At 55.1% G+C, this 18,380-nt stretch overlaps 1 protein-coding gene and 1 long non-coding RNA gene across 3 annotated transcripts; one reads left to right on the forward strand and one right to left on the reverse strand.

Annotated features, from left to right (window-relative positions):
• Positions 1–676: 676 nt before the first annotated feature.
• On the reverse strand, positions 677–14,828 carry RASL10B (RAS like family 10 member B). 2 transcript variants are annotated; one of them, XM_019945305.3, is made up of 4 exons: positions 11,179–14,828; positions 7,972–8,334; positions 3,557–3,681; positions 677–3,082 (listed from the first exon to the last, which is right to left on the reverse strand). In XM_019945305.3, exons 2-4 carry the CDS (start codon positions 8,185–8,187, stop codon positions 2,812–2,814), a joined length of 612 nt encoding a protein of 203 aa, XP_019800864.1. In that variant the 5' UTR covers positions 8,188–8,334; positions 11,179–14,828; the 3' UTR covers positions 677–2,811. The 2 variants fall into 2 exon arrangements, with proteins under 2 accessions (XP_019800864.1, XP_019800863.1); XM_019945304.2 differs by having other exon boundaries at positions 677–3,085.
• Positions 2,702–6,584, forward strand: LOC141277422 (uncharacterized). Its single transcript, XR_012328819.1, has 2 exons — positions 2,702–3,242; positions 5,628–6,584. It is a non-coding gene; the product is annotated as an uncharacterized lncRNA (long non-coding RNA).
• Positions 14,829–18,380: the final 3,552 nt, after the last annotated feature.

Consider the following 18,380-nt stretch of genomic DNA (forward strand, 5'->3'; position numbering starts at 1 on the left):
CTGAGCCCCCAGCTCTTGAGTCCTTCACTCTACCACGGTGCAGGAAGGTGTGGCAGCATTTTCCCGCCGGAGGGGAGGAGGGGGAGGGAGCTGGGGTGAGAGAGGTTTCCCCTCTGCAGCCCCAGCCGACCTTGCCAGACAGCCCTTCTCTCCTGGAAGAGGCTGCTGCCTCAGCATCACGGACAGGGACAAGGTCGCCCCACACGGGCTCCTGCAGGACTTCAAAACTTTGCTCTGGGGGCTGGGAACTGAGATCACCGAGTCAAGAGGGATGGCTGAGAGCATTCCTTAACACATCGACACGCCTGGAGTTATGATGGGTGTGGGCCAGCGGGGGGGGGGGGGGGGGTGCGGTGCTGCAGAGCCTCGGCCATGAGTGGGAGGAAGACACAAAGGCAGAAGCTGGGATTGTGTCCACTTCTGAAAGTCTTCCCAAGAAAGTGGCAGAGGGAGATGTTATGCTTCTCTTCTGAATGGTTTTGATCACCTGGCGGGGTAGGTGGAGAGGAGATGAGTCCCCAGCTCTCTCCCCTTCCCTTCATTCTCCTGGTGGGCCTGGGCTTTAGGACTCAGGCCACCTCATCGCCCAGGCTGTCTGTCCCTCCAGAGCTCAGCAGGCAGAAACCCTGCAGGGAGTCCCTTCCTTCCCACGGCAGGAACTGAGCCAACACCTTGGTACAGAAACGAGGGAAAACACTCCCTGATTTTTAATCTGACTTCTGATCACAGCGCAGTGGGCGTCACACACACTTCCAGACCCTGTGGTGGGAAACCCTGGGGAAGGGAGGGCAGGGTGAAGGACAGACACTCAGAACGGGGGCGGAAGGAATCAAAAATCAAAGATCTGGGGTGAAGTGGGGGTGAGAGGGTGGGTGAAGGGGGCCAGCCAGGCAATACATTCCAACGGCTCCCACAGGGGGCAGCCAGAGGCCTGGGTCCCTCACTCTCACCTCAGGTGCCTCAGAGCTGGGGGGTGACAGTGATGGGGCAGGTGAGATGCTGTCACCACTCACCCCATCCCCCTGGTGAGTCAGGGGGCAGCCCCTCTTCCTTACCCTCCCAGCCACTCCAAGGTGTGGGGGGGAGGGGAGCCACCTCCTCTGCTTCAGGGGGAGGCTCAGAGAGGGCGGGTCACTTGCCCAAAGTCATGCAGCACAGCAGGGACCAGAACCCCAAAATACTGGACTGCCCAAGGTCAGGGCAGTCACTGTCGGGCTGCGTCACCCGCAGTGAGCGGAGTGGGAATCACCTGGGGAAGCAGAAGAGAACATCGAAGCTTCCCTCTCACGCGGGATCTGGATGAGAAGTTTGCCACCCATGACGCCTCCCCCAGACTCCTCTCCATCACCACCCGAGCTACCTGGTTTCCTGGTCTATACGCCACAGCTTGGCTACATCGAGGCTAGGCTCTTCTCTCCGTCTCTCTTCTAACAAGGGACCTCGCTATCCTCCCACCAGAGAAGGGCTGAGGGCTCAGCCTCAGGGAGAACTTGGCTAGGCGGCCGGGGACTCGCACCATTTCTCCCGCCCTCCAAATCCCCCAGTAATCCCGCAGGTCACTCCTAGTATCTTCATTACTTTTGTTATTTCTAAATCGGTACAAAACTGACAGTGATCAGCTCCGGTGACAAGAGGTAGAAACTGGCCAGGCAGCCGGAGAAAATGGGGCGGAGTGAGTCAAGGCATGGGGCCAACTGGTGTCGGGACGAGGGGGCGTCAGATCCTGAGGGCCTCCATCCAGGGGTGGGGATGCCGGTATATCTCCCCCAAGCATAGGGGTTCCCATAATTCTTTTCCCGGCTCTGCCCCTCCCCAGATTAATCGGGGTAATCTGAGATTCAAGGCGGGCAAGGTCTGGGGCAGTCAGCTTGGGGTCAGATGGGGAGAAAAAGTCTTCCCTGGCACGACCTGACTGCCTCCCTCCACACCCCGCCCACCACCAGACACCCCCACTCCCCCCCAAACATCCTCCAGTTTGGCAGACCACTGGACGCTGGCATCATGGAAATAAATCTATCATTTGTGGGCAATCCCTCTCCACACTCGGTCAAGAAAAAAATGTTGAACCCAGGGGGTGATCTGACTTTAGGGTCAGGAAGTGGGAGAGGGGCACCCGGCAGGGACGGACCATCGAGTTAAGGCTGGAAGGTAGCTTGTTGCGTCTATTGGGGCTGTTGGGCAGGGAGGTCTCCCTGGAAGCAGGGGGAGCTCTGCCTCCTCCCCCTGACTGATCCAGGACTTCAACCCTCGGACCCCGGTTGTGGTCCCTGGGCCACCCGCATCGCCCCGCCCCGTGCCGGTGGGGCTGACGGTCAGAAGGCTGGCCTCACGAAGAGGTGCTGCCGGGACCTGCGACAGGGGGTGGATAAAATGAGAGCCCTGTGAACGAAGCTGGAGGTGGCGAGGGTGGGTAAGACAGCTGAGGACCAACTGACGCTTGGGCAGACAGACAGACACGGGAGAAGAAGACGCGGAACAATGACAGCCACACTCTCTGGAGGTGACGGGTGCGGGCCCGGTCAACAATGCACCTCTCCACCCCCGCCCTCCGTGTCACGCGCTCACCCCCAACCCCCAGGGGCGACGGCGCTCCTAGGGGCCCGGCCGCGGTCTGCACGAACTACAGCACTAAAGGCGGCCGTCCCAGGAAGACAGACTGGGGAGAGGGGGGAGGACGGGGCAGCTAAGGGGAAGCTCCCTCTCGCCCTCCGCCTCTCCCGGGGAGGGCGCGGCTGCGGGGGCGGTCCAGGAGTTCTCTTCCTGCCCCTCCCCGCCCAGGCCTGCCGGGGCTGCGGCCCGTGGGGCGCGGCGTCACATGATGGCGCAGCGGTTGCGGCGCAGCGCGCCCTGGAAGCGCAGGGCGGCGTGCACGTGCTTGCAGCGTGCGCAGCCGACGCTCTTGAGCAGCTCGCTGAAGAGCAGCAGGATGTGCCAGTTGTACTTGGCCGAGCACTCCACGTAGCCGCACTTCCAGGTCTTGCGCACCAGATGTGACACGTTCCAGCGCGGGATCACGCGTCCGCGCTGCAGGTCCCTCTTGTTGCCCACGATGATGATGGGCGTCTCCGAGGTGCCGATCACCCTGCTGGGCGAGGTGGGAATCTCAGAACCCCACAGTCTAGTCTCACAACCTCCCCCCCGCCCCGGGACTTCAAGAAGGGCGGGCTGTGCCTGGTCAATACTACTACTACCATCCATCTGTTCCAGGCGCAGCGCTGTAACTGACGCAACTGATGCAAAAGGTGGGTGTTAATGTTCTCCCCATTGTACAGATGAGGAACCTGAGCCTGGCTTAAAGTCATGCGGCTGAGGCGCCCTGGAAGTCTCCTTCCCCTAGCCTCTGCTCTTTACTGCACTAGACTAGCCACCCCATGGTAAGGGTCCCCAAATGAGTTAACAGAAACGGGGACGGCAAAATGTCGTGAGTGTGTGTTTGAGTATGTGTGGGAACCAGAGGCACGTGATCTGTTTCCCTCCCACTGCACCCTTTTCACGGGAAGTGGCCAGCACAGGGGCATCCACTGAGGTGGCAGTGGAGTGTATCCTGGCCCCTCACCTCGTCTCTAGGATCTGCTGGCGGATGGTCTTGACGTACTCAAAGCTGTCAAAGCAGCAGATGTCGTAGACCAGGATGTAGGCGTGGACGCTCCGGAGTCCCCTGCAGCAGGCGTCTGCCCACTCCTGCAACACCCCCAGCCAGCACCAAGGTCAGAGCAGCCATAAGGGCTCCCCGTGCCCCCAGCCACCTCCCGCCATACACAGCACTCTCACCTGCCACTGCACCCTAAGCCTTGCACACTCGCCAATCCCCAGGAGGCCAGGCCCAGGGCACAACGGCAGAGCTCAGGTGTGGCTTCCCCACCTCCAAGCCAGGATGGGGCAGGGCCGCTGTCTGTCTTGTGCACTCCTGGAGCTGAGATCTGCCTTGTCCCATTTTGTCCCCCAATCCATCCATCCAGTCCTTTGTTCGATTACATTTATTAAGCGCCTCTACGAGCCCAGCCCTGAGCTAGTTGTTGGACCTGTTGAAATCTTCTCTCTCTTCCCAGGCCTCAGCTCAGATGCCTCTTCCTCCTCTAAGAAGCCTTCCCGCAAGCAGGGGACTATTCCCTTCATCTTCTGTGTTCTAAGAACAGTTCAATTATACCTTGGTCAGAGCTGTTTCCATTCCCAGGTCCCCACTTCTGCTGTGAGCTCCTGAGAGGACCAGAGTCCAGCCTTCCTCATTTTTACATACCTCCTCCTCCTAGGCTCTTTAATTGCACTACCTAGGCTGGTGAACTCTCCACGGTCCTGGATCCCACCTGGTCCGTGCTGGAATCAACCCAATTCCTGCCTGTAACACAGCCCTTAGATTGCTACCTGAGGTACCCCTTCTGTTTGCTTCACTCTGCCCTCAAAGTTGAGAAGAAGAGGCCTGAGGAGAAAAAGGTTGAGACTGGATGCCTAATGGGGGCTGATGTCGAGCAGGGCCCCAGGGCAGCTCCAGGGAGATGGAACTTCCTGAATGCCAGTGGCAAATTCTCTGGGAAGGGCCCGGGCTCAAGCTGAACAGGCCCCAGGCAAACCTGAGTGCACCAAAGAGAAGATTGCTTAAGAGATGAGTTAGCTAATTAACCTGCCAGCAGATGAGAATTGCAAGGGCAGCGGCAGAAAGCAGCCAGAGTGTGGAAAGACGGGCCTCCCAGGACAAGGGGAACTAGGGTTTTCTCTAGGAACTAGAGCCCCGGCAAAAGACTAGAGGGAGAGGCAGGCATATCTCCTGTGCCAGCTTAGGAGCTGAATTGGGGTAGGGATCAGGCATGGAGGACTACAGCTGGTTCTACACTGCAGAGAAGGATTAAAAGGGGAAAGACTTGGGCCACAGTGGTGGAGCGTTAAGTCCGACTCCAGAAAAGCACTTCCCGATTCAAAGGCTTCGAAGCTGCTGCAGTGGATTTCTCCAGGGAGATGATGTGGCATCTTTTCTTTGTGCTGAGTTTTAACTTTGGTGCAGGGGGAAGATGCTGAGGACAAATCTAAAATCATAGAAAACCATGAACTGGTTTCTCAGGCCAGGAAAGACTGTATTGCACTGGACACAGGACCTCTGGGAGCTTGGGGCCCCAGAGCGTACGCTGTTCCTCCTCCATTCCATGCATGGAGCGGAGATCAGCAGGAGTGGGAGGGATGGGGAAATAGGCAGAGAGGCTCCCATATTCCTCCAGCTCTCTGCTGGGGAGAGGGAACAGCTGCCAGCCTTCGAGGGGGACAGCCCCACCTCTCTCCCAACATGCTACCTCCTCAAGGGGGCCTCCAGGCTGCCTCCCACCCACTCCTCTCTGGGGGCTCCTAAAAGGGAGAGAAAGAAGGCTCCCGATTGGCTGGGTTGCCCCTTTACCCCTGATTGAAGGGAGGGAGTAAGAAAGCTCAGCTTGCCTTCCAGCTAGCTCCATGCAGCATTCCAGATGGTAAAAGACCATCTTGGAGCTGTATCAAGACAGAGAAGGAGCAATGGAAACTGAGTCCAGTTCCGAGGACACAGGAGCTGAGGGAGCCTCAGCCACCTGGGTGCCAACCATGCATTTGCTGCTTGTTCCTTGGGTGGGTTGCACACGCCCTCTAACATTAGCTTCCTTCTCTGATAGGAGGAGAGAGGCTGCAGAAGCAAGAGCTGAGACGACCCTAGAAACGCCGCTCTCCTGGGCTGGATCTCATCTGGCTTTGGGGAAGAATGTATTCTTATTTTCAGACAGTAACCAGTGGGATTCTACTATTTGATCTTTGGGGCATGCAGGATCCTGTCTCAGCATTTCTTTGCCCAAAGTCCCTTTCTTGTGCTTCAGGGGTGACGTCTTGGACATCCTTGTAGAGTCCAAAACTCAGGGTCAATCAGGAAGAAAAGGCCAATGATCCAACAGGAAGATGGGCAAAGGCATTAATAGTTTTCAGAAAAAGAAAGGCAAAGGCCCTCAAACATATGAAAAGATGCTCGACTTCACTCATAAGCAGAGATGTAAATAAAAAGTACACTGAGATTATCCTATCTCATCTATCAGACTGTCAAAAATCCAAAAGTTTGACAATACACTCTGATGGCTTTAGGGAAACAAGCACTCATGTAACATCCCTCACAGGAGCACAAACTATGCACCTTAATGGAGGGGTGTGTGGAATCTGGCACCTTCCAAACTCCAGTTGCATTTATCCTTTGACCTAGCAATGCCATTTCCAGAAATCGATCCCACAGATATGCCTTCCTGTGTACAAAATGACTATTACAAGGCTATTCACTGTGGCATTGTTTTGAAGCAAAAGTTTGGAAACAACCCACTTGTCCAACAAGAGGGGACTTCATAGTACATCTTTCCAATGGAATACAGTGTAGCCATGAAAAAAGAATGAAGACCTCTAGATACTGACATGGAAAGACCTACAGGTTAAAATGTCAAGCCAAATAAACAAAGAAAAAACCCAAACAAACAAACAAAAGGTGCAGACAGTTTTGTTTTTGTTTTTGTTTTTAATGCAAGAAGGGAAGTGGAATAAGAATACATTTTCTTATTTAGGTAAAGAAAAACTGGAAGTGTGAATAAAAAAACCAATGAGAATGGCTATAGAATGGGACAAGAACTGGGGTAAAGGGAGCAGGGGTGGGACTGAGATTTCTTTGGGTGTACTTTTTGTTTGTTTGTTTTAACAAAATTTGGGCTTTTAAATTGTATCTTCCCGATTCCAAAACCGAAATTACAATTTAAACACACAACAAAATGTGAAAAATAAACCCAGCTCAATGCACAGGACCAGAGCGGGATCTGAGCATCCACTCAGGCTACCGTTAGTCTCCTCTGGAGGAGAAATAGAACACCTGACCTTGGACCCACTGCCCTGACCTCACTGTTTCCAAGGTGTGATGTGTGGATCAGGCTTTTGTCTTTGGTGCTGATGCTCCCACACCTAGGATGGGAGAGACAGGTGTCCCCGAGGTTGGGCGAAGGTCCTCGTGCCCGGAGTTGCTGACACAGTGCTGAGCCTGAGCCCTTCCCCAGCCCCCAGCTCCACCCGAGAGATTGCTCTATTTGCACAGTTACAACTGGCCAAGCGGTGGCCCGTGCCCTCCGGGCCTCCACCGTGCCTAGCCTTCCTGGAGCAACTCTGCGCTCTGGTCAGGGGCTTCTTTGGTGAGCCAACATGTCTAGGGCTCAGCTTCCCCCTGCACCCGACTCCCGCTCAAGCCAGAGGTAGAGAGCAGGAAGAAGGACCCGGTCCTGCAGGCTGGACCCTGTAAGCCAGGGCACTGGGGGCATCTGAATCCAACCCCTGCAGGAAAGGCCGCCCCGAGGGCCAGTCCTGAGGTCAGGGGACAAAGCATCACTTAAGAGAAAAGGCCCTTGGGCAAGAGATCTGATTGGGGTCTCCAGTCTCTGAGAACACACCTTTCCCAGGTCCCAGCCTTTTCTTCTGTTGTCCCTTCTACAGATGACATGGGTCTGAGGCCATGGGAGGCAGCGCCCAGAATATTAACAGGCATCCGGCGCTCTATGCCTTTCTCTTCACTGACCCTTACCTGCCCAGATCCTACCTAGCTGAGACATCACCTCCTGTGACCCCCACCCTCACACACCTTCGTGGGGCAGATGCCCCTTCAGGGCTGTCTTAGTTCCCGCATCCCCTGCAATCATGACACTCATGGAACTACGTAATAGCTGACTGTTTGTCTTCTCACCAGGCTATGAGTTCCTCGAGAGCAAACTGCTCTGTCTTGAGCACCATTCTATCCCAGTGCCCACCACAGGGCCTGGTACACATCAGACGTTCGTCAAATATTTGTTGAATAAACCAGTGCACAAATGAATGGATTCCTGGCACGGCTCTAAGTAGGGCGGCCCGTGGTGCAGCGCGGAGTTCTCAAAGCCAGCAATAGGGCCGGAGCCAGGAGAGGGTTGGGGTCCAGGCTGTCCTCCACCCTGTCCCCCACCCCCACCCCCCTACCTGCAGCGTATTGACAGGGAAGGCGCTGATGGGCGGGAAGTCGAGGATCTGGAGGTCGTGCACGTGGCCGTTCATGACGACAGCAGGCAGGTAGAGGCGGCGGGCGGTGGTGGGCACGCAGACCTCGCTGAACTCGTTGTACAGGAACTGGCGCACGATGGCACTCTTGCCCACGCCTCGCGCCCCCAGCACGGCCACCCGGTAGGTGGAGACCATGCCTCCCGCCCCGCTCCGCCACCTCGTCCTCGCCGCTGCCTGGGGCTCCCCCGGGCTGCATATTCCAGGGGCTGGGGGCTCAGCCACCGTCAGGACCAATCATCGCTGCCCCTGCTCGCCCTGGGCCCTCTGCGGCCTCCACCTGGACTGTGGAAACAAGAGGTGGGCTCGGTGGGGCTGGCTTCTCCTTGGACAGATCCTGTACTTTTCTACCTTGGGGAATGCCACTGGAGCTGTTACTACTGCCACTTGGGATGCCTTCCCTTCCCCAGAGCCCCTATCCCATCTATCCAGAACCTCCCCATCCTTCCTTCTCCATTCTCCCTGCCGTTCATCCCATCAGTGGGAATCCATCTTTCTTGACTTGTATTATGACCTGACTTTTGGCCGGTCTGACTCCCAGACCCAGGCAGGCCACAGAGCGGAGTGGAAAGAGCACTAGACTTGGCTTCAAGTCCCAGCCTTCCCACTGAGCCCGGGGCAAGACAGCAACGCCTCGCAGCCTTGGTCTCCTGGTCCTCAGGAGTGAGACCAGGCCAGTGCGTCTCCGTGGAGGCAGTCCTGGCATTTTGTGGAGAGAGAATTCTTTATCGAGCAGGGCATTTCACATCCCCAGCTGCCTGGAGGTACTTGCCAGCAGCAGCCTCTAGTGACCATGATGACCCAAAATGCGCTCCCCCCACCTTCCCAAGCACCCCCTGCTGAGAATCCCTGGATTGGCCGATGACCTTGGCTCTGTGGAGCGTGACACCTGTGGAGCAGTTACTCTAAGTCAGCATGCCCACGTGGTTATCCTTAGTCGATACAGTATCCCCAGGTAATAGGTATTCCCACTTTGGAGAGAAGACCCAGAGGGAGGGAGACACGAGCCCAGGCACACAGCTGGGAAAGGCGGGCTACTCCTTTCTACAATGTTGCATTACTTCAGCTTCCAAGTTTAGGGATTCTAGCTGGCGTAGGCCACAGGCCAAGGGCTGGGTCTGATTATCTGGCAACCCCCTGAGCTCAGAGGACCTGGCATGCAGCAGGTGCCCGGGAAAGGGCTGCTACAGGATTGAACCTTGACATGGATTCGTTAGCTCATTCTTGCTCAGTTTCAATGACTTTAGAGCATGGGTATAAATCCAGCTCTGATGTTCCCTGGCTGTGGATCTGAGCCACATTCTGCACACTTACAAAGAAGGATAATTAGCCTCTACTCCTGAGATAATCCAAGTAAGCCTCTTAGCCAGGTGCCTTCTCTTTCTGTTGAGGATGGTGACCAGGGAGGCTGGTACATGCCTGAGACCTCCTGTTTGGGGACTATTCCCAGGAGGGTGACACCAGTGCCTGCTAAATGGGTCCAAGGCAGATGGGTTCGCTGGGTTTGGATGGGGCCATGCTTTCCAGCACATATGCATGTTTTCTCTGTGGATGCATGCCCTTTCCACATATGCACAGCTCACAGCACAATGTCCCTCAGTCCAGTCCGTCCTGGTTCACAGGACCCAATCCACAGGGCATGTGCACATACAGCATAGTAAACCAATGGCAGGATCTGGAGTGAGGTCCACCAGCATTGGATTCTCCGCTCTGCCACTCACCTAAAGTGTGATCTTTGGCAAGGAACGTCATAGGGTGTTGTGAGGCCATAGGGTGTTGTGAGGCCGGAGTAGGTGTTCAATAAACAGTGGCCATTGTTATGCACAGGGGTCCTTCACTCATCGATCACAATGGGACCTCCTAGCCATCCCAGATGGGTCACTCTGCACTACTGCACTGTTGCTCACGTACATGTAGTGTGTGTGTGTGTGTGTGTGCAATTCTCCCCATTTTATTGAAGGTAAAAACAAAACCAAAAAAACCCCCACAGATTTAGGGATGTGAAGACCACATAGCCAGTTGAGCTGTCAACTAAGACTAGGACTCTCATCTCCTTCTTGTCCCATGCAGTGTCCCTTCCCAACAAGTGCTTCTCTATTTCTGTGAGCTCCCAACTGGGGGAAGTACCAGCCCCTCCTCCCCATAAATCCCTCCAGGGCCCTGGGCTTCTCAGGCATCCCTGGACACTGTCAGCATGGCAGAGAGCCTCAGCTGGGTTAATTACATAACCAGCACAAGCAGGTGGGGAGGGGGCACCTTAGGGGAGGAAGAGAAGGCAAAGAATGCCAGAAGTGTCCTGGCCTCCCCCTGGGTGTGGCAACTTAGAGGGATCTAGGATGTAGCCTACCTGCAGATTCTCCTGGATAACCCATTCCCTGCCCTGAAATCAACCCTTTCTGGGGGAATAGCTGGGAAATAAAAGCGGGGCACAGCGCTAGAGCCAGGGAGGGGGTGCCAGAGAGGCCCCTAGTCTGGGGACAGCCTCCTGGAAGTCACCAGGCCCTGACTCAGAGGTGACTGGTGTCCCCTCCCGCTTCCCAGGCGGGGGTCCTGGGTCTAAGTGTTTGTTAATGCAACATCCCCAGCTGGGTGGGGGTGGAAGAGGGCTGTCCGGAGAGGCAGGGCCCAGGCCCCTGAGCCTCCCTCCCCAAGGCCTGTGCTCTGCAGTGAGTCTGCAGACAGCGCCCGGGGACATACACTGGGGCCAAAGCCTGCTTCTGGTTCCTCTTCCCTGGACCTGGACGCCTGAGTCCCAGCCCCAGACTGAGGGCGGGGGCTTTGCAGGTCCCGTGGGCCGAGTCACACGTCTGCCCGCTGTCTGTCCCCATCACATTCATGTGGGAGTGGGTGGGTGCGGGCGTCGGAGGATGCTGAGCTCCCTATGACCTGATTGGTGGGAGTTCTGGGTGAGGGGGATGCCGGAGCCCAGCCTGCTCTCCGCCTCCAGCACCTCGCAGGCAACCCCCCTCACCACCCCGCCAGCACCAGCTCTCACGTGGCCGCCCCGCGCCACTTCCCCGCCAGTCCGCCGGCCCCCACCTCCCTCCTCGCCCCCGTCGCGCCCCCCCATTCCCCCACCGACCCACCCCGGCCCCGGCCCGCCCGCTCGCCCAGCCTCCCGCCGCTTACCCGGGGCCGTCCTAGCTACCCCCAGCCCGGGCCGGCCGGCCGGTGGGGCCGCGCTCCCCCCGGGCTCCGGTGCTGCCCCCCGGCTCCCCGGCCCGGGGGGAGAGAGGTGGGAGCGCCCCCGGCTGCGCAGTCTGGGCGGGCTCAGGGCGGGCGCGGGGGGAGCAGGTGCTGGCCGCCGAGTGGGTAGGACACCTCCAGCCCGGTTCTCCCTCCGGAGCGCGCCGCCCGCTCGCGCTGGGAGGAGGAGGAGGCGGGAGCGGGGCGGGGGGGGGCGTGCCCCGCTGGCGTTCTGCTGGGTCCCTGAGCCTGCCATATTCACTTGGGAAGCCCTGGACAAATTCTTTAATCCCGAGCCTCGACCTTCACCCCTCCCGACTCTCCCTGCGGTATTTTTAGGTCTAACCTGGAGGGCTGGGAGAAAGGGACCGGAGAGGCCCTAAAGCCTTTGGCTTCACTCCATATCCCACCCCCGCCACACACCCCAGGTTCCCTCTCTAGGTCTCTTCTGACCCTTCCCAGTTCAGTCATTGGACGGTCGCCCACTGTGTGCCTCGCACCGTGTGCTAGAGAGGCATCCAGACTCCTCTCCGCCACCGCACCGGAGGACTGCGAAGGGCGGTCATTTTCACCCGTCACTGCAGCAGGGAAAGAAGAGCAGAGCAGGCTGGCAAAGCAAAGCTCATCCCAGGCCAACGAATGACCTCCATCCCCTGAAACGACTGCTCCCCTCCCCTCTCCTCTCCAGAGGGGGTGATGCCAGCATTTGCCAGGGGAGAGGGCAGAATCGCCCGTGTATTTACTCTAAAACAGTCGTGGTCAGTGTCATTCCTCACGGGTAGCTAACATTTAATGAGTATGTGCCAGGCCATGTGCTCTCAGCTTTGCCTGCATCTTCAGAGTTAACGCTCACAATACTATGAGGTAGATTCTGTTTCCCCCGTTTTACAGATGAGATAGTTGAGGCTGAGAGAGGTTGAGTGACTGGTCTTACTGAAGTGTAAAATGCGGAAGACAAAAATCGGGAGTCTCTAGAGGGGCAGCCACTGACGAACTTGGCCAGGGGCCCACAGTTCATCAGGGAGGCCAGAAGCACCCACGTGGCGCGAATATGTGATGTGCGCAGAGTCAAGGTTCTGGGGAAGGGTAGAGGGAGCAGGCCAACTAGGGAGAGGAGTCAGTGGAGGCTTCGGAGGAGGCAACTTTCAAGGAAGAAACCTTGAAAGAAGTGGATTTCGGGTGCCAGGGTCGGGGAGGGTGTGGAAGAGGAGGGTTCAGATGAGAGAAGTTGGGAGCAATTACAGGGGTTTGAGAAGGGGGTCCAGGACACACACAGGCATGGCAATGGGGGCGGGGGGCTGGAAGCACAGGGAGAGGAGGCTGAGAGGTTGGTGGAGGTGAAGTCACGAAGGCCTTGACTGCCGAGGAAGGAGTTGGGAGCTAGCCCTGTTTGGCTGGGATAGCCTGTAAGCGTTTTGAAGCAGGGCAGCAACCTGGTCAGTGGTGCAGGGAGGAGGAGGGGGAAGCTGGGAGAGATCTCCCAAGTGCTTTTACCCCTGGACCCAGCATCCCGCACTGCACTGTGACTTCCTTCCTATTCTTTCTAGTACTAGCAGGCTGAGCACCCTCCCGGTCACTCCCCTTCCCTCTCCCGTCCAGACAGAGAGTACAGTGGTTACGAGCCTGGGCTTCAGAATCAAGCAGATCTGGATTTAGGTCCTGGCCCTACCACTTACTACGCGACTGAAGGCAAATTACTTGAACGCTCCGAACTCTATGCCTTATTTGTAAAATGAAGAGGTGATCAGTTGTCCCCACAGCATAAATGAGCCTGTGGTGTGTAGAGTCTGTAACGCAGTGCCTGGCGTGGAGTCTCACTGTGTGGCCTTTCGTTTTTCTTTTCTGTTTTAGAGACACAGCCATTCAGAGGGAAGGTTGAACATGACCTTGGGAAAGCGTTTCCATTTCCATTTATGCTAAGACGCCTCCCGGGTGCTGGGTAGGGCTTTGCAGAGAAGGGCCAGGGCAGCTAGAAGCAAATGGAGGGCTGAGAAGGAGACAGGGGGCCCCCTCCTGGAGTGCCACTTTTGTTCTGGAGACATCAGATTTACTGGCCCTGTGGAAATGCAACGGTCAACCAAGTCAACCAAGAGACTCCTAAACTTGATTAAATCATCCAGGGCACTACCAATCCCCCCACTGTATTTGAAAATCTTTCATCCTTACCCCGCCCAAGGATCCCAGAATTTATGTCTACTCCCCCAGGCTATGGCCCGCCAGTCTGGTTCTATTTCAGCCCAAGGGAGACCAGAAACGAGAAATCATGCAATGCTCACACACACCTTGCGGCCAGGCTTCTCAGAATTCTCAACTTAGCTATACTAGGAGAACACAAAGCCACAGGTTCATTAAGGGGCCTCACACTGGCTTGCAGTGATGGGTCATTTAAAGCATTATATCTTACATAAAAAAACAAACCCATAATATTAACATAAAATGCAAAATGTGCCTGAATTTAAGACTCGGTTAAATCATCTTGGTTCGCTGAGAGTCACTTTGGTCTAAGGATGTACGCCCCTAGGAGCCTATTCACTGTCTTCTATGATTAGGATTACCTTGGTGAAAAAGCCTGAGAGGCTCTGTCCTTAGTCTGTGGCTCTGGTTCAGCTGAGGACGCCTGAGGTTTAAGGGCATGGAATGCATGGGTCCACCTGCAGCATCTGAAGCCCAGACACGGAGCGGGACAGAGAGGACGAGGACCCAAACCTGCCACTCCGCCGCCCTTGCTCCACCGTAGCCGAGGATCCCACTGGCTTTCAGAAGCTGGCTAGCCAGATCCTGGGGCCTTTGACCATAAGTGGAGAGTGAATGAAACAAGGGAGGGAAAGCCAGAGGCTAGGCTAGACTAGAATATCCTCCTCTAATACCTACCCAGTGGGAGAAGGCGGGTAGTGGAGTTCTCTCAGTCCCAGAGTATTGGGGCAGTCCTGTCTCAAAAGGATAATTCCGGAAATGAAGTCCATCTGGGTCTAACCAATCCCTAAATTAGTCTTCCTCTTGTTGGCAGCATCAAGAACAGCAGGGCAAAAGCTAAATGGGAAACTGAGATGGCAAGTTTGGAGCCAACTCGGAAACTTTTCAAGAAACATCCTTGTTGCTAATAACATGTCTGGGGGCTGGTGGGGATTCTAGGATTAGTGTTCAGGAGACAGAAATGGGTAACGACGGGGGAGGTGTGATCTTTCCCAAGTGCCACACCAGGTATTAAAATAAACAGGCTCTTGCCTCCTGGAGCTGGGGGTGGCAGGAAAAGAAATCTGGGTCCAGGCAAAACCAGAAAAAGCATCAGTGCATGAGGTGGGAGTAGGAAGGCTCCAACCCGGGAGTCCTCAGCTGTTTTCTGGCCTCAGAAACAATGTACCTGAGATCTCTGGTGGCGGGGGTGGGGGGGGGGGGGTGGGGGGGGGGTGGGGGCAGAGAAGGATGGTGCAATCTCAGGTGGAGGTCTGGGGGCCAGTATACCCTGCTTTTGGAGACTGAACACACTGGGACCTCAGGAGCTTAGCAAGGCTGGCTTTTGGCCTGGTGGCACAGATGAAGGGAAGCTGTAGTAGTTAAGGACAGAGGGAATCAGAAGACGTGGCTTTGCCTTCTCTCACCTGAAAAACGGGGATAACGCTCTCCATTCACGAACGGGCAGGCATCTCGCGCGTCTTGTGCATGAAAGTGCTTTACCGTTTTTCAACTGCCACAAGAGCACCATTACTGCAGGAGAGGCAGGAGGCAGACAAGTGTGAGTCTTTCTCTGGCAGTGAGTCTCAATCCAGCACTTCTAGAAACATCTGAGGAGTCTTCTGAAATGCAGATTGCCCCAGGCCCCACCCGACTGGCCAAGAATCATCAGCCTTTTGTGAAAGCTCTTGGGTGATATCGATGTGCACCCAAGAGTTGGAAGCTTCTGTCCTAAGGATTTTCTGGGCCAAAATTGACACTCTCAGCTGGTGAACCCAATGAGACCTCAGTAAGGCCCCTCCCTCTTCATATCTCTGACTCTGACCCCACACCACCCTAAGTGTTACTCCAATTAGAGCGCAGCCTAACTGCAGCCAGCCCGTGGAGACAACCAAGAGCTCCGAGAGTTCCTAGCTGCCAAAGGCAGTTTGTTCACGGTGTCTGGACATCCACGTAATAAAAGCAGTTACTCTGCCAAGCATGGTGCAAAGCACCTTACCTACACTCACTCTACTGGTGAGAGAGGCTCAGGGCATCTGGGCATTGGATCCCTCAGCCTCCTTCCCCCACTCCAGGCTGTGGGAGACTTCAGACGCTGTCCACTCATCACAACCAGGGGCAGGGCCTCTAGCTTGACCACACCTGGCTCACGTGTCCCCCCGCAACACAAATGCAGGTGATTAGATATGAACTCCTTGGGAAGTTTGCTTGAAAGCAGCATTAATTCTATCCACTTGGGAACATGCAGGCCCTGAGTGCAGATCTGAGACGCTTTTATAAATTCATTAGTGGAACGTCCTGGGTAAGAGGACACTGACGAGAAGCTCTGCTGTGCTCCTTCTGCCCCTGTGCCTGGCTGGCTGCCTGCCCCTGGACCATCTGCTTTGGGTCCTAGCAGGGGACCTGCCAGGGAAGACGGATGGGCTCCTGCGAACACTCCCTGCCTGCGGCGAAATGCCTGTGTGGTGATGGTGATGGGGGCTTGGTTAAGAGGAGCCTCTGAGACATATGATCCTTCCTCAGGCCAATCTTAATTTCATCTGGTTAAATCCCTGGGAGGGTTAGGACAGCCAAAAGGCAAGTTCTAATAGAATGCTTATTAATGCCCATCCCTCCCTTGGCCAGCTGTGTCTTGTCCTAGATTGTCACTCTGGGAACAAAGTACATAGGCACAAACTTCATTTTATGTAAATGAGAGTTTATTGACGAAGACAAAGTCAAGCTTCCCCTGACCCCCACCCTCCCCAAGAACAGATCCCAACAACAAAAGAATGATAAGCCTTCACTGGGCAACGTTTACCACTCCCCCCCCACCCCCTTCTCTCCAGAGTCCCAAGGTTCACAACACAGACACACAAAATGGGCTCGGGCGAGGACAGACACTCAGGGAATCTCTGACCAGCAAGAGTTCTGGGTGTGTGTGTGTGTTTCCCTTGCCCTTTGTAAGACACCAGCTGACGTTACAAAGACATACTGAGGCAGAGGAGAGGGGAATGCAGGGCAATCTCCACTCCGATCCCCAGTTTGGCCAGGCTTGAGATGGGCCCAAAGGGAAGCTGTGGTGGAGGCAACAGGCTTTGTCTCCTCAGGAGAGAGGTCCTTTCCGTGGAACAGAATCCCTCCCTAACTGCTCAGGGGCAAACCGGGAGGCAGCCTCTCCAAGGAGTGAAGAGTTCGCACGCGGATTGGCTCAGTCAGGTCAGCTGAGAACAGCAGCTGTTTCCCCTCACTGCCGGGGAGGCTGAGAGAAGCCTGGTTTCAGGGGTGGAGGAACGTATCTTGGTGCAAAATTGTCTTGTCTGCTTACCCTGACACACGCTCTTCCTTCTGGAACTGCAGTTTGCTTTGAGATGAGAACACTGCATTTGTAGTGTGGACCTTCTTCACTGCTTGTATCCAACTGACTCCACGAGTGATTTCCCAAAAAGGGGACTTTACCCACCTGCTTTTCTACCCCACCTGTCACCAACTGACCCACCTCCCACACGCAATCCTGTGCTACTTCCTGATCTCCACGTGCCCGAGGGGTGGTGAGCGCAGGACATGGCTCCTGACCCTCACCCCAGAAATTCTTCTCTCGGAGATTCTCAAGGTTTAAGAAGCTGCTTTGGGGGACCTGCACCCCCAAACTTTGCAACTGGTATGAATCACAGTCATTTCACTTGCGACAGGGTTGGGGGGTAGTTTCTGCTCTTGTTTTCTATGATTCCTCCTTCTCTTGGACTCACTCTTAGGTCTGGGTCCTACATGAGGCCTTTGGACCCAAGTGCCTCTGATTTGAGCAGGGGCATCTGAGAAGCAGTCTTGGTCACGGACCCTGAATCCTGGGCACTGGTCGGCACAGGTGCCCACAGATGAAACAGTGTGAACTCTGCTAAACAGACTGGTGTTCCAGGCATGAAGCATTCTTTGACAGATCACACCCAATGTGTCCAGGGGGCAGGGGGTCCTCACATCTCCCAATCTTTTGAGAGATGAAAAGAACCGCTTGGCCCTCTAGGTGATCTCAATTGCCTTGGAGCCTAAGCAATACAAGTAAAGAGCAGATAGAGAACTGAAGGATCAAGTGAATCTGTGGCATCCCGAAGCTCACTTCATCCCTGCACCCATCCTGCTGGCCTCAAGAACTGCGGCTCCAGGAGACTATTAGCTACTCCTTCATTCTGGCATCAGGATTTACCTTCAAGTCCCTGGAAAGATACTCTGCTGCTACCGGATGCCAATGAATGGAGTGCCAAAATCTGTATGAAGTATGAGAAGAGCCATAAAGAAGCAGGCACAGAAAAGGTAAAAGAAAGGCATTGAAGGAAGAAAGTCATGGAGCCGGTCCTGCAGTGAAGACAACACTGATGAGGACTTCGGAGACCCACTCCCCCACCTCTGCTACTGATCATTAACAGGTCTTAGGCAATAACACCCTGTTTGTCTTTTATCTTTTTCCTTTTTAGAAAAAAAAGGTTGGGTAAGTTATTACTTAAAGTCTGTTTCAACTCTAAAACTAAGATTTTAGATCTGAATTGGACCTGAGAGTTAAAATAAATCCAGAGCGGGAGATGGGGGAAGGGCATTTTGGTTCCTGTTTCCCATCTCTATTCAAATTCCTTAATCAGTGTTATTAATAGATTAGATCAGTGGAAAGGAATGTAGTAAGTTCTCATTTTTCTCAGCCTCAATGCTGACAGGTCCTATTTCCTGCACCCTGCAGCACCATTCAAGAAAGACCACCATTCCTAACTGCAGAGCATCAGAGGAGATGATAATACGGGGCAGGGGGAATCACAAGGAAAAGGAGTTTGGAGAGAAAAAAAAGTGATCAGGGACAAGGCTGCCACAGACAAAAATCCCCTGATGGGGTGGGCAAGAAACTGCGTCTCTTCCTCCAGGACTGTGTGGTTGTTTTAACACTTTTTATCAGTTACACACTATTCCCTCAATTTCTCATATGTACAAAAATATAAAACAATAAAGTGCAG

This window comes from Tursiops truncatus, chromosome 20 (assembly GCF_011762595.2).
Source record: "Tursiops truncatus isolate mTurTru1 chromosome 20, mTurTru1.mat.Y, whole genome shotgun sequence".
In the NCBI taxonomy this organism is placed as follows: domain Eukaryota; kingdom Metazoa; phylum Chordata; class Mammalia; order Artiodactyla; family Delphinidae; genus Tursiops; species Tursiops truncatus.

Coding starts and splice junctions, on each gene's coding strand:
- RASL10B (XM_019945304.2), bottom strand. CDS start 8,187: ATGGTCTCCACCTACCGGGTGGCCGTGCTGGGGGCGCGAGGCGTGGGC. Junction 3,682..7,971: donor TCCCTGTCAATACGCTGCAG/GTAGGGGGGTGG, acceptor GGGGTGTTGCAG/GAGTGGGCAGACGCCTGCTG. Junction 3,086..3,556: donor CAGCAGATCCTAGAGACGAG/GTGAGGGGCCAG, acceptor CACCTCGCCCAG/CAGGGTGATCGGCACCTCGG.